This window comes from Aethalodelphis obliquidens, unplaced genomic scaffold, assembly GCF_003676395.1.
Source record: "Aethalodelphis obliquidens isolate GAN/ISIS:26980383/991018 unplaced genomic scaffold, ASM367639v1 scaffold12, whole genome shotgun sequence".
In the NCBI taxonomy this organism is placed as follows: domain Eukaryota; kingdom Metazoa; phylum Chordata; class Mammalia; order Artiodactyla; family Delphinidae; genus Aethalodelphis; species Aethalodelphis obliquidens.
The window spans coordinates 32,552,123-32,576,966 of NW_020837956.1; the positions used below are offsets into that span (position 1 = coordinate 32,552,123).

The 24,844-nt window shown below is 42.7% G+C and overlaps 1 protein-coding gene across 1 annotated transcript in view; it reads left to right on the forward strand.

The window, feature by feature from the left end:
• Window positions 1–24,844, forward strand: part of NBAS (NBAS subunit of NRZ tethering complex) — a 287,599-nt gene that overhangs the window by 191,187 nt on the left and 71,568 nt on the right. Inside the window, exon 35 of the mRNA XM_027113927.1 lies at window positions 24,442–24,657. Coding sequence (XP_026969728.1) covers window positions 24,442–24,657 — 216 coding nt within the window. The remainder of the gene's footprint in view (window positions 1–24,441; window positions 24,658–24,844) is intronic.

Sequence of the window (24,844 nt, forward strand, 5' to 3'; positions counted from 1 at the left end):
GATGCAATAGAGTATGAGGATGATGCTTAATCATGGTTCCACCCTGCCTTCACTCATAGCCCCTTTTAGAATTCAGAAAGATGAAAGTAAATATCAACAATAAATATTGTTGGCAAAGCTGGAATTAGGGAGCATGGCCTGCATCTGCAACCCAATGGTCTGTCTTTCACAAAAGTTCACACTTGTTTGAAATTTGACTGGTTAGAGCTGCTGTAGAAAGTAATTCTAGAGGGAAGCCAAGGATGAGTGCACACTGAGGACAGGCAGGGCTGGCAGGGAGTAGCCGCGTTACGCATGGCTTTGAAGTCTGCTCTCCTCCTGTGGGGAGGAATAAGGAGGGGAGAGATGCCAGAAGTGCTCTTCCTATGGTTTTTGCCTGTTGGTTGGAGTGAAAGTTTTCTCCTCATAATGGAAAGATGAGGAGAGGGCAATGGGCTTTTTGTTTCCTTAACTAATTCAGCTTAATAATGAAACCTCTTGCCAGTGAGGGGAGAAAGGAGTCCAGGGTCTGTCGGGACCTGGTCCTGATGTCCCCTCTTCCTGGGGCCACACCTCTTGTACCTACGAGTCTCGTGGCATGTCCTCCTGGGATCAGTAGTGGCAGCAGCACAGCCTGTGCTTCTGAAAACTCTAAGATAGGTCAGAAGAGCACACTCTTCTGACTCCCTGTGGACTAGGCTAAAAATCTACTCTCTGTTCTATTCCCTATCTCACATTTTGCCCAACTGGAATGATGATTAAAACTCATCAGAAGTTAAGCAACAGAGTAGAAATATGCCAAGTATTACAGGTCAGCAGCTTTAAAATGGCCCAAATTTAAATTCTCATTATTAAATTCCCAGGAAGAAATTGACATCCTTAAAATCAAATCCTCTTGCCCTTTTAGTTAAAGTTCAATTACATCAAAATCCAAAATTCGTAAGTTCAACAAAAGTAAAATTCAAAGATGATATTCCTGGTTTCTGCTCTATCTTAGCCAGAGAGGTCTGAGTTAGGTGTCTGGGTAATATCAGGTTCCTTCAGCAGAATATACCTTCTTACACTTGAGGAGTATAGCTTCTTCAGCAAATCTGAAGTGAAGTTAATCCCACTCCAAGTTTTCCATGCATCTCATTTTTTAAAACTCTAAAAGAAAAAGAGAAAAAAATTAAAACAGTTTCAGCGTCAGCTCCATTGCCGTGTAATTTAGGAAACTCAAGCGAATCACCAGCCCTGAAACAGCCAAGTGAAACAAGGTTCCTGAATTCTGCTCTTAGTTCGGTCCAAATACACATTCCTAGAATGCTGGAGAGCGTGGAAGCGGCTTGTTGGTGTGGGAGCAGAGGAGAGTCGGCAGAGAAAAGCTTACTGAGTTTAGCTTTGCCAGCGTATCAGGTCAAACCAGTTGTCTAGAGCTTGGCCGGGTAGGTCTCCCATGAAGGGGTTAAATGCGGTGTGCGTTCTCCATATGGAGGAAGGGAAAATACCCATCCAGACTGTCTCCTCTCTGAGACTGACTTATTTTACATGTCCCTGCCTGCAGTCACTCTGCCTTCCTAATGTCCATTTCCCCATTTAAGCTCTGTGTTCCTCCAGTTAAGTGTCCCAGTGGCCACTGTCGCTGTCTTATTGCTATGGAATCCCACTTGTCTCAGAATCCTGTTCCCTGGGGAGCTTTGCCACTCATGCCCATGTTTGCTTCTGCTGAAAACCATCTGCAGTAGATCTCTCAACTGCAATCAGTGTAGATGTTTTTGAAACCTGTGCCCCTAAGGACCTGGAGACGACTATTACGTTTGCTTTGTGCTTGCATCTGAATTGTATGCTTGTGCTCCTTCCATGGGCATAGAAATACTTCTGTCATACCTTTGGGGTTTGATGGGGAAAGAGCAATAAATAGCATCCTGTCTTCCCAAGTTGCAATCAGTTAAGAGATAGAGGGATCAGCTAGATGGAAACTAAAGTCACTTTATTGTTGGGAGGATTGGAGTGTCGACCATGGCTTGATTTTCCACGGTCAGCCTTCCTCGTACTTGCTCCCTGCCCAGATCTTCAGACAACCCTGCCAAGCCCAAGGATAGATCTGGAGAGCATGTGTGCTTTCTCAGAAGGGCTGCCTCCCAACTTGATTCCCACTCATGGGACCCAGAGAGGTGGCCTCTGGATTAGTGCTGTCTAATGGGACTGTGATGTGAGCCACTTGTGGAATTTGAAATTTTCTAGTAGTCACATTAAGAAAAGAAACACAAAATAGGTGAAATTGTCCTAAGTATTTACCGTTTCAGCATGTAATCAGTGTCCTAAATATTACCATTTCGGCATGTAATTGGTATAACAATATGAATGAGATATTTTAGCATTCTTGTTTTTGCATACGCTTTGCCATCTGTTGTGTACTCACAGTACCTGTCAGCATAGACGGGCCACATCTCAAACGCTCCATAGCCATATGAATGTATTGGACAGATAATGCTTCTCTGGAACCAAAGTCCGCGGTTTACCCTTTTGTCTCACAAACGTTTACCACTGAAAGGACGAGAGCAGAAGAAAAGTGTATTCTCCTCACAGGCAGATCTCAAAAAGAAAGGGAGGGGACTAGCCACCCATAATCAGTTTCTTCCCCCCATGTCATCAGCTGTCACTCCTCCTCTCCCAAGGAGTGACAGGTGAAGAGAGGGGCAGGACTTACCTTCTCGGGACACATCAGGGGAACTTCCTGCTTTATGAGCCTAGGTGGGAGCTGCAAAGGAGGAGAAAATGGTTCCTGCCACACATACTAAATGAATGTCCGGCTAAAAATAAATGATAAGACCTTCGGAATTATCTGTCATCTACGGAAATCACGGTATGCGCTGTGTGATAACAGTAGTAATAGCGCCCATTTCTCGTTCCCTGGTTATGGACCGGCCACTGGTTCTCCACTTGACCTTGTCTCCAGTAATCATCACAGTAGCCCTGCAATGTAGGTATTACATCTCAGTTTGAAATGAGCAAACTGAAGGTTAGAGGTTAAGTAATTTGCTCAAGGTCAGAAGCAAGTTAGTAGCTGAGTCAGAATTCCAATCCTAGTCTTATCTGTTTAGTGTTAGAGGTCTTCAGCAAATGATAATTCTTCTTCCTTAGACAGGCGCCCACTATTTTCTGAGGCAACTTGTTCATTTATTGGATACGTTTATGTTATTCTCTTAAATGGGGTCCACGTCTGCCCCTTTGATCTGTCCTCCTTTCTGTAACCACAAGAAATAGAACTGCTTCCTTCCTTGCTCTTTGGGACATGGAATAAAAATACCATATATCCTCCAAGACTTTCATCCCTCATTTCTTCTTTATTCCTCAAATAACCTGGATTTCATGTGTTTCGATTAAAATCACCTTCACCTTGACACAATTTATGTGTTCCTCCTTAAAAAAATTTTTTTTAAAAAAGGGAAAAAAAATCACCTCCATGTATTAGTTTTATAGTGCAGTTGTAACTAATTATCACACACCTAGAGACTTAATACAAATTTATTATCTTAAACTTCTGTAGGTGGAAAGTCAGACAAGTGTCTCAGTGGGCTAAAATCCAGGTGCAGGGAGGCCTGTACTGCTTTCTGGAGGCTCCAGGGGAGAATCCAATGGTGAGAGGCTGTCTTCCTTCTTTGGCTCATGGCCCCTTTCCTCCATCTTCAAAGCCAGCAACGTTGCATCTCTCTGATTCTCTGTCTTCACATAATTCTCTCTGACCAAAGCCAGGAAGGGTTCTCACTTTGAAGGATTCATATGATGAGAGGGGAGCCTATGTGGATAATCCAGGATACTCTCCCCATCACAGGGACGGTACCAGTAATCACATCAACGAAGTCCCTTTGCCGTGTACGGTGGCGTCTTCACGGATCTCAAGGATTAGGATGTACACATGTTTGGGGACCATAATTCTGCCTACCGATACTTTTATATATAATAAGGTTTTAGACACTTTATAAGACTTTATAATAAGGTTTTATAAAAAGACTGAAGTTTAAACCAAAATGGAAAAATAGTAAAAAGTATGAAAAATATTTAACTCAAAGCTGACGTACTGCCATAATACATACATACTCTTTTTTTATATGTAAGTAAATGGATTTTAGTTTATTCAAGATAAGACATTTACTTTAAAGACAAATAAACTACATGCACCTCTATTTCTAATTACTGGTAAACGTATATCTCCACATCGATCTTTATGTATAATTATCAGAGTATACATTACAGCAATGCATGAAGATCTTTTGATCTTCTTCATAAGTTTTTAAATTGAAAGGATATATATCAAATGCACGTTTGTCTCAGAATACACTATTTCTGAAGCTCCTATTCCTGAGTGGAAAGTGGCATTCCTATATATATATAGATATAGATATGGATATAGATAGATATAGATATAGATATAGATATATTTTTTTTTTGGCGGTACGCGGGCCTCTCACTGTTGTGGCCTCTCCCGTTGCGGAGCACAGGCTCCGGACACGCAGGCTCAGCGGCCATGGCTCACGGGCCCAGCAGCTCCGCGGCATGTGGGATCTTCCCGGACCGGGGCATGAACCCGTGTCCCATGCATCAGCAGGCGGACTCTCAACCACTGCGCCACCAGGGAAGCCCCCCATATATTTTTTAAGACTGTTTTTTTGAGAGCAGTGTTAGGTTCACAACAAAATTGAGAGGAAGGTACGGAGGTTTCCCAGTTGCCCCTCCCCTACACATGCATAATCTCCCCCATTATCAACATTCCTCACTAGAAGGTACCTTTCTTTTTTTAAACAATTGATAAACGTACATTAACACATCATTATCACCCAAAGTCCGCAGTTTACCTTAGGATTCACTCTTAGTGTTGCACATTCTATAGGTGTGGACGGATGTACAATGGCATGTATTATCTATCCATCATTACAATATCAGTATTTTCATTGCCTAAAAATCCTCTGTGCTCTGCCTATTCATGCCCCACCCCTAACCCCTGGCAACCACTGATCTTTTTACTGTGTCCATATTTTTGCCTCTTTTAGAGTGTCGTATAGTCTGTTTATTTATATAGACTCTAGCTCACATAGTCATAAAACTACATAGCCTTTTCAGATTGGCTTCTTTCACGTAGTAATATGCATTTGCAGTTCTCCATGTCTTTTCATAGCCTGATAGTTCATTTCTTTTTAGTGCTGAATAGTATTCCATTGTGTAGATATACCAGTTTATTTATCCATTCACTTGCTGTAGGACGTCTTGGCACTTCTGAGTCATTATGAATAAAGCTGCTGTAAACATTAATGTGCAGGTTTTTATGTGGACGTAAGTTTTCAACTCCTTTGGATGAATAATAAGGAGTTCAATTATATGGTAAGAGTATGTTTAATTTTGTAAGAAACTTCCAAACTGTCTTGCACAGTGGTTTTACCCTTTTACATTCCCACCAGCAATGAATGAGAGTTTTTGTTGCCCCACATCCTTGTCAGCACTTAGTGGTGTCAGGGTTCTGGATTTTGGCCATTCTAATAGGTGTGTGGTGGTATCTCACTGTTGTTTTCATTTGCATTTCCCTGAGGGTATATGATATAGAGCATCTTCTTATATGCTTATTTTCCATCTGTATATATTCTTTTTTAAAAAAATTAGTTTATTTTATTTATTTATTTTTGGCTGTGTTGGGTCTTTGTTGCTGCACATGGGCTTTCTCTAGTTGCGGCGAGCGGGGGCTACTCTTTGTTGTGGTGAATGGGCTTCTCATTGCGGTGGCTTCTCTTGTTGCGGAGCACAGGCTCTAGGCAGGCAGGCTTCAGTAGTTGCAGCTCGTGGGCTCTAGAGTACGGGCTCAGTAGTTGTGGCGCACAGACTTAGCTTCTCCGTGGCATGTGGGATCTTCCCAGACCAGGGTTCGAACCCTTGTCCCCTGCATTGGCAGGCGGATTCTCAACCACTGCGCCACCAGGGAAGCCCTGCCATCTGTATATATTCTTTGTGAGATGTCTTTTTTTTGGCCCATTGTTTACTAGGGTTGTTTGTTTTCTTATTGTTGTTTTCAGAGTTCTTTATATATTTTATATAAAAGTACTTTATTAGATGTATCTTTTGCAAATAAGTTCTTTCAGTCTGTAGCTTGTCTCTCACTTCCTTGACGTTGTGTTTCGCAGAGCAAAAGTTTTTAATTTTAATGAAGTCTAGCTATCAGTTATTTTTCTTATGGATTGTGCCTTTGGTGTTATATAGCCCCACTCAAGGTCATCTAGATTTTCTCCTATGTAATCCTTTAGGAATTTTTAGTTTTGTGTTCTACATTTAAATATATGGTCCATTTTGAGTAAATTTTTGTAAAGGATGTAAGTCTGTGTTTGGATTGATTTTTTTGGCATGTGGATGTCCAGTTGTTCTAGCACCATTTGTTGAAAAGACTGTCTTTGCTCCATTGTATTGCCTTTGCTCCTTTGTCCAAGATCAGTCAACTGTATTTAAGTGGGGGCATACTCATGTTATCTTTTCTTTCCCCTAAATTTTGTGGTGTTTGTGGTTGCTATTTTATAATCATACTAAACTTGACTACAAAGCATTACATTTACTCAGTTTTACAAGATGACTAAATGTTAACTCATAATTTTTTTTCCTAATCTCATAATAAGTATTTTGCTCATTTATCTCTGGTTTTGGTATAGTCATCATTCGACTGCTTTGATTCTGAACTGAGTGAGTTTTATTCATTCCAAATACATTCAGGAACTGTTTATGTGAGCACATTTTCAGTGCCATTGTCCTATGTGTTCTAAACAAATAAAAGACTGCCAAGCTCCTTGCCCTTGAGAGGCTCACAATTGATGGGAAAAAAGTATGCATGCGTATCAAATGAACTATAATTTAATATAAGAAGTACCATTAAGGATATTAATAAATGCTGTGTGTACAAAGGAAGAGATAATCAATATTTATTGAATGCCTTCTATGTTCCAGGCATATATTTGTTAATAATGCTACCTAATAGTGATTATTTCAAGGTTTTTAAATGTGCAATATATACTACTCTCATCTGACCTTCGGCTAGCCTGTGTCTGTTATAGTTGTAAGCATTATCCTTCCATTCCAGTTCTTGGATGCCTTTGCTTTTAAAGAACCATTTTCTTTTATTTTCCACGGTGAGAATTTAGTTTGATAAGCATATCCTATCTTGACAAAAATGCAAAAAGCCAGGAGCTTAGGAGATAAGCAAAGAAGAGCCAATCTAAAAAGGAATTTTTTTTTTTTTTTTTTAGATTCCATGTATATGTGTTAGCATACGGTATTTGTTTTTCTCTTTCTGACTTACTTCACTCTGTATGACAGACGCTAGGTCCATCCACCTCACTACAAATAACTCAATTTCGTTTCTTTCTGTGGCTGAGTAATATTCCATTGTATATATGTGCCACATCTTCTTTATCCATTCATCTGTCGATGGGCACTTAGGTTGCTTTCATGTCCTGGCTATTGTAAATAGAGCTGCAATGAACATTGTGGTACATGACTCTTTTTGAAGTATGGTTTTCTCAGGATGTATGCCCAGTAGTGGGATTGCTGGGTCATATGGTAGTTCTATTTGTAGTTTTTTAAGGAACCTCCGTACTGTTCTCCAGAGTGGCTGTAAGATGTTAAAAAAAGCATTTTCCAAGTGAGTTGAAAATCATACTGTTATTCAGATATTCAATAAATATGTATTGAGTTCATACTAAAAAAAAATAAAATAAATAAAAAGGAATCGTTTTTCCAGGGTGATTGTCAAAGGCACACAATAAAGGGAGCAGGCAGAACACTTGAAGGATAAGAGAATACAGTTTTTGAAATGTGATATGATGTAACAGAAGTTACTCATAAACAAATTATAGGCAGTCCTATGAAAAATGATCTTCTGTTACAAGACTCTAAGGAAAAGAAAGGCTCTCCTGTTAAAGTTTTTACATGGTCTTTATTTGTCCTACTTGCCCTTTTTCCAATTATTAAAAGTAAAAAATCCATAAGTTCCCAGAGAAGTTGGGAGCAGGATCTCTTCAAGTGTGGATCGTTAGCTAGTATGTTCATTCATTGACCAAATATTTACTGAGTGCTGGGAAGGACAGCCTCTAAGATGGCCCTTAATGATCCCTACCTTCCAGTATTTAATCCCTTGTGTAATCCCCTCCCCTTGAGTGTGGGCTGGACTTGTTAATTTACTTTTAACCAGCAGAATACATACAGTAAAAGTGTTGGGACACCATTTACAAAATTAAGTTATAAAAAGACTGTGGCTTGGGCTTCCCTGGTGGCGCAGTGGTTGAGAGTCCGCCTGCCGATGCAGGGGACACGGGTTCGTGCCCCGGTCCGGGAAGATCCCACATGCCGCGGAGCGGCTGGGCCCGTGAGCCACGGTCGCTGGGCCTGCGCGTCCGGAGGCTGTGCTCTGCAACGGGAGAGGCCACAGCAGTGAGAGGCCCGCGTACCGCAAAAAAAAAAGACAAGACTGTGGCTTCTTTCTTGGATGCTCTCTCTTCTTCTTGGATCATTCACTCTTGGGGAATCCAGCTGCCCTGTTGTGAAGAGCCCCATGTGGCAGGAGACCAGGGACGCTAATAACCATGTGAGTAAACATCGATGTGCAGTGCATCTCTTCCTCCCACCCAACCAAGTCATCAGATGAAACCACGGTCCTGGCCAGTGGCTCGATTATAACCTCGTGAGAGATTTTAATCCAGAGGCACCTCGCCAAGCCACAACAGATTCATGATTCATGGGAACTGAGAGAGAATCAATATTTTAAGCTTCTGAATTTGGATCATTTGTTATACAAGAATGGAAAACCAACGTCAGTGCCTACTGTGTATCCACAGGTGTTCTCAGTGCTGGGTATATAGCACTAAACAGCACAGACAAACGTCTCTGACCTTAGGGAACCTGCACCAGGGAGAGGTGGAAATGGGTCAGTAAACAAAATGATTAAGTTCAGACATGTGAAATGGTAGTAAGTTCAAGAGCAAAATAAACCTGGAAGGACTCAGAAGTGCAAGACAGCAGGACTGCTGCAAGTTAAAGGAAGATGGTCGAAGAAGACCTCATTGAGAAAGTAATCTTTGAGCAAAGAGCTTAAGGAAGTAAGGCAGCAACAAGCTGTTGCTTATTGAAGGGAACATGGACTAGGAAGTGGAAAGTCCTGATAGGGAGCATGGGGGGCTTGTTTGAGGAGCGGCGAGGAGGCCAGGTGACTGCAGTGGGATGGGAGACAGAGCAGTGGGAGGGGACGATAGGACCGGGGCAGCTTGGACAGGGTCTCCTATGAATGAGACCCACTGGAGAATTGTGATCGGACCTGGCATTGACACAGGGTCACTCTCCTGCTATATTGAAAGTATTATAGGAGGTAATGGTAGAAGTAAGGAGACAGAGCTTAGGAGGCAGGTGCAGTTTTCTAAGTTAAAGATGAGGGTGGTAGCAATGACAGTGGTGAGAAGTGGTCAAATTCTGGATTTATTCGGAAGATAGAGCCAGAGGGATTTGCTGATGGATTTGCTGTGGAATGTGGGAAAATGTTAGTAATTCAGGATGGTGTCAAGATTGTTGGTCTGAACAACTGGAAAGGTGGATTTGCCATTTCCTGAGATTGGAAAGGAGCGGCTTTTGGGGTAGGATCAGGAGTTCCTGCTGTTGCTTGACTTTTAAAACTGATGTGACTTTCTGTAAGAGTACATACACCGTTGGAAGACGATGGGTGATGGGTACATGGGACCTCTCTGTACTATTTAGCAATGTCTCATAACTACTTCAAAATAAAGAGGTTTTTGTTTTGTTTTTTAAAGAGTGATGTGTCTTTTAAACTCCCAACTCCAGCTGTTGACAGGCAGTTGTATATATGACTCCGAAGTTCAGCAGAGAAGCCTGGGCTGCAGAAGTACGTTTGGGGATTGTCAGTGTAGAAAAGAGTCAAAACCAGGTGGCTGGGTGAGATTCCCAAGGGAGCGAGTTAGGGAGAAGAGCGGGGAATAGAGGAGGAAGGCCCAGGGCTCTCCAGTATCAAGGGTCAAGGACGATGAGGAACCAGCAGAGACTGACAAGAAGAGTTTTAAGATTTAAAAAATACAACAATATTTTTATTCATTAATGGAAAAAACATAGGAAGACAAGGGGAGAATTTCTGAGGTAAGTGGTGGCAGTGGATGGGACCAGAGCCCAGGTGGAACAGTTGGCCTTTGACAGGATCCCTGTCACTTTCCCGTGATAGCGGGAGGGAGGCAGAGCTGCTGATGGACACAGCTGCAGGGAGATGGATAGATACGGGGGAAGGAGATGGTAGACATTCTTTTCTGGCCGCTTCTGTTTTCTCAGTCAACGAGGAGGCAAAGAAATTAGCTGAGTGTAAGTGTAAAGGAGGGAGTGTTGGAGATTTGAGAGAGAAGGGACAGAGCAATCATTTAGGAGAATGGGAAAATAGACAGGGAATTGTGGTAGGATTGCTGGGCCGTTAAGGGCATCATAATGAGCTCCTCGTCCAGTTTTCAACATAGCCCTACTTATGAACTCTCAGTGTTAACAAGTCTGCTGTTCTTTGAATCTTCATGCGTTGGACAAACCTACCTCCCCTCCAGTGCCTGGGCTTTTCCTGTACTTTATCCCATCAAGTCATCCTTTTGCCAGGTGCCTGTTTTTAATCCTTAATCAGATTTACATACTCATATAGATTAAAATTTTTCCTTTTCAATTCAACAGTTTCTTTATTATGAAGTACACATATTAGGATTCCTTACCTAAATGATTTAATAACAGCATAGTAATTTGAACCTTGCATGAGTCATAGTAAAGGTTACAATAAATATTTGCTACCGTTGTTAATACTGTTGTTGCTACTGCTTTTGCTTTTATTGAGCGCTATGCTCGTCCTGCGGTGAGAGCCCAAAGGGCATTTGAGATATGGTCCCTGCTTCCAGTGGGCTTACAGTCTAGGAATACAAGGCAAACATTCATATAAACAGAGCAAGCAATACAAGGAAGCAATTAAAGTAGACACTGAATTTGAGTGTGATAATTTCCCCGCACATGAGGACATTTGACATTGACAGATATCCCATGGGGGTGGTTATGAAGCAAGTATTATCATCTCTAGCCTGAAAGTGAGATTCCTAAAGGACAGTTGTCCAAAATTTAATAAACAGTAAGTGTCCAATCCCATTTTCACATCCAGGTCTCCTGATTGCAAATTCGATGTTGATTGCATGACACTATTCTGTTTTAGGAGTGGAAAAGAGAAGAAGGGTAGCAGACGTAAGTAAAATGCAGGACATAGCTAAGTATTTTGCATGTGCGTAAAACGTTTGTCTTACCTTTGATAAGTTGGAAAGTTTGTTTGACCCAGATGGATCATGCATTATTCCCAAAGACCATCAGTGGAGTTTGCAGATGACGTGGAATGCGAGCAAGCCAGTGACTACATTTAAGGAGAGGGTTTAAGGAGAGGAAGAGAAGTAGCATCTGAGTGTTAGCACGGGCCAGGTGCGGTACAGGCATCGTCTCATAAGCTCTGTGTAACAACCATGTGGGGTGGGCGATGCCACCCTTTTTTGTGGAAAGCTTAGGCTCGGGAGTTTAGGGACTTACCCTAGACTGCTAGCATATATATAAGTGGTGGAGCCGGTATTTGAACCTCATGCTGTCATATTCTGAAACCTTGTTCGAAGCATGCTGTTTGTACCAAAGCTGTAGCCGTACTTTACAGAATCATTTTAGACTTCACTCATTCACTGTGCTTGAAATAATCTGACTTAAAGTGATAGCATTACATATCTAGAGGCTAGCAGGGCAGCTCGGGGACCGTCATTAGAAGGACGGAACTGAGGTGCTTCTGGGGGGCAGCAGCCTGCAGATGGCGCCATATGTAAAGCGTTTGAAAGGATAAACTGGCATGACCTGGGGATCAGCTTCAGCTTTCCAGTACCCCGTAGATCTTACCTGTAAACGCATGCATGGCGCAGAATGGAACTGCATGGTGCGTGGGGTTAGCAGTGGGCGCGAGCTCAGAGGCTGACGTCTTTCTAGGGCAGACGGACCGGTGTGCTCTGTGCTTCACACCATGGATGGTTTGGTTCTTTCGGGCCATCAGGAACCCGCACGCTCTGGTTACCGCAGCTACTGGGTCATTATGGTAAGAGTGACAAGGTGGCAACACTGAGAATATGAGTGCAAGGAAGCCATCTCAGTGAGCAAGGCTCCCCACACAGCTGCTGGGTCATGATGTGAAGGCGTGAGCCTCCTCGCCCCACGCACACGCACACACTCATGCACACGCACACACGTGCTCACCTTAGAATTTCCCACGAGAGGCACCTTTCTGGTTGCATATTATGATCCATTGTAGAGCAGCCTTGTGTGACGGCCACCCCAAAAGTCATTGTCCAGCCACATGGCTGCCTTCAGCTGCCGGGCGAGTCCCTGGACCTGTCAGCTGTGGTCAGATTCGGGAGAGGTTTGTTGCCAAGCAGATAACCCTTTTTTTTTTTTTTTTTTTTTTTTGTGGTACGCAGGCCTTGCAGTGTTGTGGCCTCTCCCGTTGCGGAGCACAGGCTCCGGATGCACAGGCTCAGCGGCCATGGCTCACGGGCCCAGCCGCTCCGTGGCATGTGGGATCTTCCCGGACTGGGGCACGAACCCGTGTCCCCCTAATCGGCAGGCGGACTCTCAACCACTGAGGCACCAGGGAAGCCCAGATAACCTATTTTTAACAGGCCCCTTCTGACTGCTTCCTCAAAGAGGGATTGTGGGTATGGCATGCATTCTGAATCTTGTGACCTGTAGAAGAAGCCTAAGAATTAGCCCTTCGATGTCTATCAGTATCACCCTATAACAGCAAGGGGAACTAACGTTTCCTTCCGAAAGTCTGTCACAGGCATCTAGGCGGCACCTGAACACGGGTGTAGATTACCCATCTCACTCTTCACATCCAGCCTTCCAGCAAGATTCTGTAAGAAGAGGAAGACGGTATGTATTGTAATATTACTGTGAATTGTCCTGCAGCTCTGGGAAGTAAATACTTTTACCACCATTTCAACAGACGAGAAAGTTAGGGCTCAAGGAAGTTAAATAACCGCTCCAGTGTCTTATGAGCTGCAGGTAACCAAGTCAGGGTTCATACACAGGCCTGCTCCCCAGATCTTGCTTTCCACCGCCTCCCTTGCCTGAGGAATTCGGCTGCAAAGGCCCACCTGGGGTGATTGTGATTATTGCCTCGACTGGCAAGCTGAAAACTCATTCTCTGTTTGTGCTTGGAAGATTGTTTCACATTGACTGAGGTCATAATTTAGTAAGAGAAATGGAAAGGTGGCCAAAAGACCATGTACACAGTCCAATCATAAGTGATGAGGCCTCTGCTCTGAGGAGGAGTCTGGTGGGCGCTGAGCTGCTGTGTGTTTCTGCAGCCCTTGCGGGTCTCTCCGTTAATAATGCGCAAGAAGGAATACACGGCTCCTTCCTGGGAAGCTGTGGACTAAATTCACAGGGGGTGGACGTCTTGGGGAAGACAGAGGAATAAATCAACAATCTCAGAATAATGTGCAGCAAATACCAAAGCGTATTTTAACATTAAAAAAAAGCAGGGAGGGACGAGGAGTCTGAAAATCACCTCCCTACTGAAATGCGCTTCTCCCTCTGGCTGACTTCGTAGTTGAGTTGTTCGTTGTGTAACCATGTATCTTCAGTGATGTGGGCTCCCTCTACTCCTCCGTTCTTTGTTCATCCTAGGAGCCCTCCTCTCAGTTAAGTACATTTAAACTTATAAGCAGATGTATTTTCTAACTGCCACCTTATGAATACTTTCTCTAGCCTGTGCAGCAAAGGGATTTATAATGAAAAACCAGGCCCTCTCCTCTCATCTGGTGCCAAAAGCTTTTTAAGTATTGGTACCCAAAGGAAGATCCCTGTCTAATTGCAGCCATCTCAGGATGCTGGTTGTTTCTGCCTACCTGACAGTCAGGGGGAACGCTTCATAGATGGAGATGGTAAACAGATAAATTAGTGAAAGATTCATAATTGATGTGATAGATGGCTTGTGATGTGGTAGCATTAAGGTAGAAATGGTCAATAGTTGAGTTGATGGGACCAGCCAGGAAAGGCCCCATAGTACAGGAGGTATTAGAGCCGAGTCTTAACAAATGAGGATGTTTGCCATGAGTACCACAGAGGGAAAGATTAGGAGGAGCATTCCAGATATATTTGGCAGTTTTAGTAAAGGCATGGAATAATCTAGTACCTTCAGTTGACTACAATACAGGTGATATAAATAGAAGTGTCTTGATGAGGCTAGAGAGGTAAGGAAGGGCTGGGTAATGAATGAAAACTCTTATATACCTGGCTAAAGGTTTTAGACTATCCTGAGGATGGATCAATTAGACATGAATTTTAAGCTGGGTAGTGACATTGTCAGATTCTTACTTTAGAAAGATCACCTTGGTGATGACGGGAGGAAGGAACAGAAGACACACCAGCTTGGACACAGGGAAGCTCCAGCATGAAGGCCACTGCAGTATTTTGTGGGAGAGATGTTGACGGAGCAAAGAGGCATTGACACCAAACTCACTCGATTTGTGATAATTACTGTAGAGCAGGCATGTGTGCTATATCTCTGTTTTAATAATGCATTTCTATATACATCCTTTGAGGATACTATTTAACCTTTGGGTCACTGAATCATCTAGCAAAGTTCCTTAAGCATAGTATAACCAGTTTTTTGTCCTGCGTACATCATCTGATGAGGGATTTTTCATGCCATCCATATGTGTAGAAGACTGAGGGATTGATGCCACTTATCAAACGATAAAATTTCCATGAGGAGAACAGAGTAAAATAATTTTAAATTAGCATCGACCCAGGAAAATCCGGGAAATTCCCTACATTAATATTGTGGCCTCTCGACATACTGAATTCAGTCTTGATAGATCTTAGACACATCGTGAAGCTCTTTGAATGGTAGCAGGGTGGTGAATAAAGAGACAGGTTTATAATTAGACTTTCCTGAGTTCCCATCAGGCTTGACCTTGGAGAAATTGCTCTTACCTTCTGAGTTTTCTCCTCTGTATAATGGGGCACAATAATTACTACCATATAAATATAGATTAATTTTAGAATGTTTTTAGATACAAATGAAAATCCAATTAAATTACTTTAACTGAGCAGAAAATTTACTGGCTCATGTAACTCAAAGGCCCAGAGGTGGGCCTGACTTCAGGGTTGGCTGATTCAGCAGTGGGTCATCAGGGAGCCAATTTCTTTCCATCTCTTTTCTCTGCTGTCTATGGTTTTAGTGCCACCCTCCAGGCTCTGTGCATCAGTGCACTGATTTGCAGAAACGGGCTACATTGCTTCCTAGTCTACATCCACCAGATAGGGTGAGAGAACTTCATGAAGGCACCAAACGGGAAGTCAGAGCTTTTCACTGGTTCGATCACCCCTGAACCGATCTGGGGCTCTTGGTATGTCAGGTACTGATTACCTTCAACCCATTGTACCTGAACTAACCACTGTGGAGAGAGGCATGAGATCACCATGAATGGTCTAACTCCATCAGGACTAACCCTGAGCAGCCCTGAGTCAGTCCTACACCCACTGCATGGTCAGCTCCTATTAGACAAGGTACTGAGTGGGCGTAAGGGAGACAAGCACAATATCTGGAACACGTACCTTGGATAACTCTTGTGAGGATTAAATAAAATAGCAAGTATGAAGATCTTGGTGTCAGTAGGTACTCAGTACTGGTCAGTTCCCCTTCTGCTTTTCTTCATCGTCTTTCTGTTTTACTCTATCCTAGAAGGTAAAACGACATTTGAATTCCTTTGAATTCCTTGAATTCCTTTCAGCCTTTCAAACATCTAGCAGTAGTTCAGGTTGATTTTTAATGATACTAAATAGTTGTGAGTGTTGGAATAACATCTGAATTTTCATACTTACACTTGGCTTTGATATAAATTCAGTGGATCCACTTAAAATGCTCTTAATAATAACAATTTGTGTTGTGGATCCCATGCATACATATGACAGGAAAAGGTTCTTAAACGGAAAATGTGAACGAGTGCTTTCATAGCCACAGTGGATAGTAGCCTTCCTTACTGATCGCAGGAACATTCCGTCTCATTTCTAACGTTCTTCATGGCCCTCTCCGTTAAGATAAATATGACCTTCAAGCTGTTGAAAAACTTGGGGATGTATTACCTTATGTGACTGCTGAAAGTGAATAGTGAAAAAGATAGGACCATTTACACTTTGCTGAAGAATAATAATATTACTGTAATTATTGTATAAGGCAAAAGGTAAAGATAAAGTGGCCTCTGTGTCTGGCATCATTCATTTTTATTATATAAGCAGCTGATAGGTAAAGCAGAGGAGCCAAATTGTAAGGTTGATTTTGTTAAGTATATAATCCAGTGTGACAAAAGCTGCATTCTTATTTTTGTGCTTGAATATATCATCAACTATATTAAAGCAAAAAATTTTAAACTTGTCAATTTCATTTTCTGTTGGATAACATTGAAGGTACTATTTCATAATATTCTATATTTACAATTTTCAAACAGTACTTTAAATGCTAGACTAAGTACTGAGAGTATAAAAATGAACAAGATGTGGGTACTGCTCTGATGGCTCTCATAATCTAGGAAGCAAAGTAGACATAGAAATAAAGCATGTATATAACATTCAGCGTCAGCAGAGAGAGAGATTAACATTATGTTATCAGTAAAACAAAGGGATTTCTTTTTTATTGAAGTCAATTAAATCTAACTTAGATAATTTGATACCTTGTTGGTAGCCTTGAACTTTGCTGACCCCTACAAGTCATCCTCTCATCACTGGAGCAGATTTGCAGGTGCTTTACAAACTATGAGTTCCAGTCCATTAGTGGATCCTGTAATTAGAGTGTTGTGGTCAGCATTAAAACCAAACAAACAGGAAAGAACACTAGACGGTAGATTAATATCAGATACCAGATTGTACCTCACCACAGTCGGGGTTATATTGTTTCATGAAACTTTAGTTGGCTTTTAATATATGCATACATTTCAGTGCATATATATTGTGATACTGAGTTTTGACATACAATGTGTTTCTTACTATTGGTCTTGGGCAGAAATGTTTGGGAGCTGCTCGGTCAACTGACAGGCGCCGGCTGCACGTGTGTAACTTGGGCAGCCAGCACAGGACAGTATATGTGTCTTTTGGTTCTTCTTCGTTTATCATTTAAATCCCAAACTGCCGCCTTCTTTTTGTTTTTTTAATTTATTTATTTTTTATATTGGGGTATAGTTGATTTACAGTGTTGTGTTAGTTTCAGGTGTACAGCAAAGTGATTCAGTTATACATGTACGTGTATCCATTCTTTTTCAGATTCTTTTCCCATATAGGTTATTACAGAGTATTGAGTAGAGTTCCCTGTGCTATACAGTAGGTCCTTGTTGATTATCAATTTTATATAGAGTAGTGTGTATATGTCAATCCCAACCTCCTAATTTATCCCTCCCCCCGACCTTTCCCCTGTGGTAACCGTAAATTTGTTTTCAAAGTCTGTGAGTCTGTTTCTGTCTGTAAATAAGTTGATTTCTATCATATTTTAGACTGCACATATAGGTGATATCATATGATATTTGTCTTTCTATGTCTGACTTACTTCACTTAGTATAATAATCTCTAGGTGCGTCCATGTAAAAACTGCCTTTTTTTCCCATCACTCCCCCAACCTGTCTAGACACGTGCAGTGACAGTCTAACCTAATTGTCCCTCAGCCTCCAGTCCTGGGAGCTATCTCCAGCCACATCCCGCATTCACCACCAGCCACCTGGAATTAACCAGGAGAAGCTTGTACAGAATACAGGTTTCTTTCCACTAGTGCCAGTGCCTTCCCCAGCCTCACAGAGAGTCAGTGAGTATAAGGAGGGCTCAGGAATTTGCTTTTTTTTTGCGGTATGCGGGCCTCTCACTGTTGTGGCCTCTCCCGTTGCGGAGCACAGGCTCCTGACGCGCAGGCTCAGTGGACATGGCTCACAGGCCCAGCCGCTCCGCGGCATGTGGGATCCTCCCGGACCGGGGCCCGAACCCGTGTCCCCTGCATCGGCAGGCGGACTCTCAACCACTGCGCCACCGGAAGCCAGGAATTTGCTTTTTTAAAGTAGCGCTCAGTTGAATTCAATATAGGTGGTCTAAAAGTCACACTTCAGGGAAACAGTGCTCCAAAGCAGTGGACTTAACTTTTTACTCATGGACCTAAGAGAATTTAAAATAACCTGGTTATCCTCTCACACACTTGATGGCTTAGTCTGCTCTAGCTCTATAACAAAATGCCGTAGACTGGGTAGCTTATCAACAACAGAAATTTACTGATTTCAGTTCTGGAGGCTGGAAGTCCAAGATAAAGGTACCAGCGTGGTCGAGTTCTGCTGAGAGCCCTTTTTGTAGGCACCTTCTCACTGTGTCCTCACATGGCCGAAGGGGATAGGGATCTTTCTGGAGCCTCTTGTACAAGGCACTAATTTCATTAATAAGGGCTCCACCCTCGTGACTTACGTACCTCCCACAGTCCCCACCCACGCCTACCATCACCTCTGGGGTTAGGATTTCAATGTACGAATTTTGAGGGTTACAAACATGGGGCTTCAAGTCCCAATCTGAGTTGTGAGGTTTCAATAGGACTCTAAGATTATTTTTTAAAAATTACTCTGTATTGAGTTATTGTTTCAATTATTGCAGTATATACTAGAACAACATAGATATGTTAACTTTTGATAAATAAGCATTAATTGCAAGAAACTTGTATTTAAAATGTACCTCTTAATGAGATGGGTAGGGCTTTAAACGTTGTTTCTAATTAGTTTATGTGCCCACGGCTGACTCTTCCTATTGCTAGATTGATACTGCACTCAACATCAGTTCTTTCCATTTTACATTTTTATAGGCATGAATATTTTGAAACTTTGTTCACAGTGGATGGGCAAGGAGTTTTGTCATAGCAGTGCCACTCGATTCTTTGAATGCCCTCAAGGTTATCAGCTAAAAATCGCGTAGCAATCTATTGTTAAAAATCATTTGTAATGATTTATCAACTGACAACTCAATTAGATCCTTCATAAAGTTTTTTGAAAGCAAAGAATCGAAAACCTTCTGACATGCAAAAAGAAATGTGTTATCCAGATGTTGGAGTCATGTCACACACCAGGACTTGAATTGTCCCTTCGTTTGGTGTTCTGGAGCTTTTCAGACTCCAGGACAGTGTATCAGAGTCTGATTCAAGAAGGATGCAGAGCATGTCTTTCTTGTGTAAGCAGAGGAAGGCCTGCGGTAATAGAGAATAGGCCTGACACTCTGACCTCCAGCACGTTCTCAAGGCCAGTCTTTGGAACGAGTATTTAGAGAAGGTAAAAGTTTAGGAACTGATTCCCTTAAAATTATCTGAACCTTTGTACCCTTCAAAAAGGCTTTGTGACTGGGGCACATATACCCCAGTTTGAAGGCCACTGGCCTGAAGGAAAAATGTACGTTTCCCAACGTGGCGCCTGTGGTGACCCTAGCCCTCCTTTGTGTCCTTTCTCTGCAGGACCGTCTCCTGCCTGAACACACACAGACTTTCCACTTTACACCAAGGGCTCTCCCTTACCCCTAGAGCTGTGATTTTCCACGGGAGTGAGATTGAAGGAACAAGAGTGTCTAACTTTTCTTGGCAGTGGGATTGAGGATGCGCTATGAGGGGATCAAATTCCTCTATCAAATTCCTCCTCAAAAAATGCTATGAGGGCATTTTTTGATCTTTTTCAGAAGTGATGTTTCCTGTTTTCCCAAATATACTGTTAGCTGATGGTTCGCCTCCACCGTTCCACCCCCATGAGACTCCTCGAGGTGGTGAGCCACTGTTTTTGGTGGGAGTGTATTATATCCCTCAGGTGTTTTGGAGTACAATAGAAGGTTGAGAGTCACAATCATAGCGCGTTCCCTTTTTAAAGTCCCCATGCTGCACTCTCTACTGAAATTCACCTCACCTGCTTCTTCCACAGGAATTCTTGCTCATCCTTCAAGTCCTCCTTTATAAAGACTTCCTTGCCTTCCTAAGACAGATGCTTTTTCTTGCACCCACATAGTTAGTTTATACTTCTGTCACATTTTATAAATACTTTTGTGTTTGGTTTTTCCATTAGGATGTATGTTCTTCAAAGGTAGAGATTGTTTTTTGATTTCCCTTTGTATCCCCTGTGCCCAGACCAGGCCTAGCACATGGTAAGTGTTGGAGTGTTTGTGCTTGAAGAGGAGGAGGGAGAGATGAAAGAAAAGTAGGGTGAGGTTTTACATTGAACCCAAAAAGAAAGGTATCTATCTGTCCCCTATTAGTTGCTATTAGCAGTGTGAACAGTAGGTAAACCCTGATTTGTCCAGCTGACTCTGTAGGTAGCATCTGGCTTTTCTGAAGTCACTTGTCATTTCCTAAATATCAGCCCTATCTTCGAAGTCACACTATATTCATTTTTAAAAGAAAAAGTAGTATCTGCTGTGCAAGGTTTATCAGCCTTAAAGTGCCTGCACGCAAGGAAAGTTGTCTCGGTGAATTTTGAATCAAGCCATTCATGACAACGATAGCACTGATCGTGTCACTCTTCTGCATAAGCTCCTTCCTTTCATGGCTTCCCAGGCGTGAGGGTGATAGAGAGCAGTCCCGTCGCCCGGCACACAGGCCCTTCGTGTTGGGCCACCGCTTCTTCCTCCCTCAGGCTCTGACGGGCCTTTACTTGCAGGCTGCATCCCGGCCATGCTGATTTACCCTCAGCGTCCCCACCTGCCCCTGTAACCTGGGGACCTCGTGAAGTTCTTCTTTTCTTGTCTTCATGCCGACTCACTCCTGATGACTCTCCTTAGAGAGAGCCTCCCTCAGCAGACCTTCCTTCCAGTCGGGACGCAGTGCCCCTTGGAGGCTCTCTGCAGCAGGTCGCGTTAACCCTCCCGCACTTGGATAAGGATCCTGCTTCCGTATAATGCCTTTTATCTCTCTGTCTTTCCAACCAGAGTTTAACATACTTAGGGGCAGGGACCCGATCTGATTTTGTCTGTGTCGCCAGCACCCAGCCCGAGGCGGATGTACAGCGCCTTCACTGGATGGATGTCAGTGAATAAACCCAAACTCATCACAGTTTAATGTCCTTGTGCCTCTTCCTGCGTCTCTTCTGATTACTACCAACTGGCATTGTCCCGATAGCACACATCTGGTCCTGAGGTTTTCGTGTCAAGTTCTTTAAAATGTTGCAGTTTTAGTCTCGTGGGGCCATCTTACCAGAACAGGACACTGTGGCCCCTGAGAAATTGGAGCCTTCTGGTGCATTCTGGACTACAGGTTTCTAGGGACACATTGAGAACATGTTACTTCATTGCATTTTTTTTAACATCTTTATTGGAGTGTAATTGCTTTACCATGTTGTGTTAGTTTCTGCTTTATAACAAAGTGAATCAGCTATATGTATACATATATCCCCATATCCCCTCCCTCTTGCGTCTCCCTCCCACCCTCCCTATCCCACCCCTCTAGGTGGTCACAAAGCACCGAGCTGATCTCCCTGTGCTATGCGCTGCTTCCCACTAGCTATCTATTTTACGTTTGGTAGTGTATATATGCCCATGCCACTTCTCCCCTGTATGTTGAGCAGAGTTGTTTAGTAATTTAGTAGCTATTTTCTGTTTGTCTGCAATGTGCGAGACATTGTATTAGGTGCTAGGGATACAGAGATTTAAAAAGCACAGTTTCTACCCTGAAGGATCACATTGTTTAATCAGGGAAACGTACGGGTAACCAGCCGATTTTAACACAGTGTGATGCTTTCTTTGATACAGGTAAGCTTTAAAAGGAACACGTAGCAGGAGGAGATGATGTTAGGGACGGCATCTCAAAGGAGTGAACCCTGAGCTGATTCTGGAAGGACAGACAAAGGCAGGCTTGAGAAAGGATGACAGTTTTTTCTCAGATACCTTAAGACTGGTTTTTATATCTTCTTAAAGGACTGTAAGAACTAGCCAGCCAGCCAGCCAACCAAGAGAAGATGTAACAGAGACTGCGCGTGCCCTGCAAAGCCTAGCGTGTTCCTATCTGGCCCTTCCCACCCCTGCTCCGTCTGAAGTGCTCACGAGTGGTTATACGTAGGTCATAAGCCTTCCTGCTTCTGCAGCTCTGCTTGTGCTATTCTGTCTTTTGGAAATGTCATTCATCCGTTCATTCCTTTATACCTTCAACAAATGTGTTCTGTATGAGCCACCATTCTGAGGTCTGGGAAGATAGCAGTGACAGTCAGACCGTAAGCACATAGAAACACAGCATGCCAGTTGTGAAGAAAAAATAACACAGGGTAAGGAGAACGAGGCCAAGTGAGGATGGCGGATGTGGCAGCTCTTACTCAGTAGTCAGGGAAGCCTCGGATAAGGCGATGTTTGTGCCGAGTCCTGAGGGAAGCACAGGAATGAGCCATGAGGATACACTGGGAGGAGAACATTTCAGGCAGAGGGACCAACAAGTGGAAAGACTCTGCGGGCCTGCAGGGAGGTGAGTGTCTTAAGAGTGGGCTGAGAGCAGGAGAGAGGCGGGATACAGGCTTAGAGAGGTGGGGTGAGGTGAAGGGCAAATCATATAGGGCCTAGTAGGGCTTTGAAGCCTTGATTTTGTTCATGCTCTGTCAGAGCCCGTGATGAGGCAGACGTGACCAAGTGGCATCTGTGTGACGCGCAGTGAAGGGGGAGCCCTGTCTTGGTAACCACGGGATCTGAATTCCGACTTTTACTCTCCCCACTCTCATAATGAACCCAAACATACCACCCAGCCTCCCTGGGGCTTGGTCTTTCCATCCACATAATGGGGCGTAGGGAGGTCTGATGAACTAAACACAAGTTCTAGTATCTTGTATTTCTCAGTCGCAGAAAGGAGTTCGCACTTTATTTAGGGGAAGAGATAGTAATGGAACTAATACCTGGCAGTCAGTGGTAGCTTCTGATTTTGTTTCATGTCATGGGTGCTGGTAAGGAGTGGGGGCCACAGAACTTGTTTGGAAGCTGCATTTGCAAAGCAGATACTTACAATTCAGGGAAAGCAGTGCTTTCCTAAAGATCCTTTTACCAATATGTATATGGGATTAAGAAAATGCCATCTCTCATAAAACATTACTCTTATGTGGAATGACTTGGAGGGAGCTGATGGGAAATGGAGGGTGGGGGAGGTTTGCCATGTGTTGATTGGTGTGGTCGCTGGTGCTGTGTATTGCCGCCTGTGCCTAGTTTTCAGAATACCCAGAGACGGACCGTGACTGATTTTAAGAAGTAATAGGAAAGATAACAGTTTGTCCTAGGACTCTTTGTCTGTTATTGTTGTTGTTGTTGTTAAATCAACACAAAGCCCTTTTAAGGCTCTAGTACACATCTGCTGGAGTAGTTGACAAGAGACTGAGTTCCAGGGTCCAGAGCAGCACAGATCAGCAGGGCCTGAAAAGGCCCCAGAATGGCTCAGAGGTACGTGGTACCTCCATCCAAGCGGGTTAAGTTTAAACTTCAGTTTTCTTGAGGCCAAGCGAGCTTAACATATCAGATACTAGAAAACTATGACCCTTGCCTACCTATCGCAGCGGCCGTCACACATCAGAATCCAGTAAGCAATTGGTGAGTAAATGAGTGAATGCAACATTATCATAGAAAATTTGGAAAATCGAGAAGAACAGAATTGCTCATGATCCCAACACGTTAACATAATGGTCACCAATAGAGAGTGTGTGTGTGTGTGTGTGTGTGTGTGTGTGTGTGTGTGTGTGTGTGTGTGTGTGTGTTCAGCCACATGCACAGGTATAGTTCAGATTTTAATGTAAGCATGGTATAAATAGTTTTATGATTTCTGATTCCTAAAATTGAACATTTTATGATAACCATTTTCCAAACGGCTATACTGTTTTTATAATTCTAATTTTAACGGCTGCATAATGTTTTATCTAGTAATTTATCATAAGCTGGTTACCATATCTCATATCATCAGACAATTAGATTTTGCTTTTGCAGTTTTACTTTTATGTTCTTATTCCAGTTAAAATCTTCATTCCTGTACTGTTTGCTTCTTTTGAATTATTTCCTTATAATAAATGATCAGAACTGGTTGTAGAATTGACTCCTCAATTTTTCACTGTAACCAGTAATCTATTTGACTTTTAGTTTCATCAAGACACCACCTGCTTTGGGGTATTAGCATTTAAAAAGCTGTATTTGCTCATGTAATAGTGCAAGTGGTACCTCCCTATTTTTGTTTTCTTCATGGGAGAAAAACCAGTCTAGCAAAAGTCCTATTCACTAAAGTTGGATATATTAAAATTTTACTTTTGTTCTCTCTACCACATTAATATCTTTTACATATGCCATGTGTAATAATGTAGGGTGATTTGTCTCACTTTTGTTCAATTCCTGTCTTTCTTGTTTGTTTATTTGTTAAAGCTATCTGTGGAAGCACGTAAAGAAATGACTGGAAAGGCTATTAAGACAGTCAAACATTTTATTGAGAAGCCAAGGAAAAGAAATTCAGAAGACATTCAAGAGGCTAGTGATTCTAAGATGACCTACGCAGATGCCCTGAATCATCTGGAGAAGTCACTGGCTCACCTGGAAACCCTCAACCACAGCTTCATCGTTTCTCTGAAGAATAGTGAGCAGGTGATGAAATGCAGACTACTTCTGTGTGCTCACTCACTCAGATAATACCAGTGTATTCTTTCATTTATCCTTTAAAGCTATATTCGTAGCTTTGATAGGGTTTTCAATCTTGCAGATTTTTTTTCAATAACCATTTTTTTATTGAGGTATAGTTAATTTACAGTGTTGGGTTAGTTTCAGGTGTACA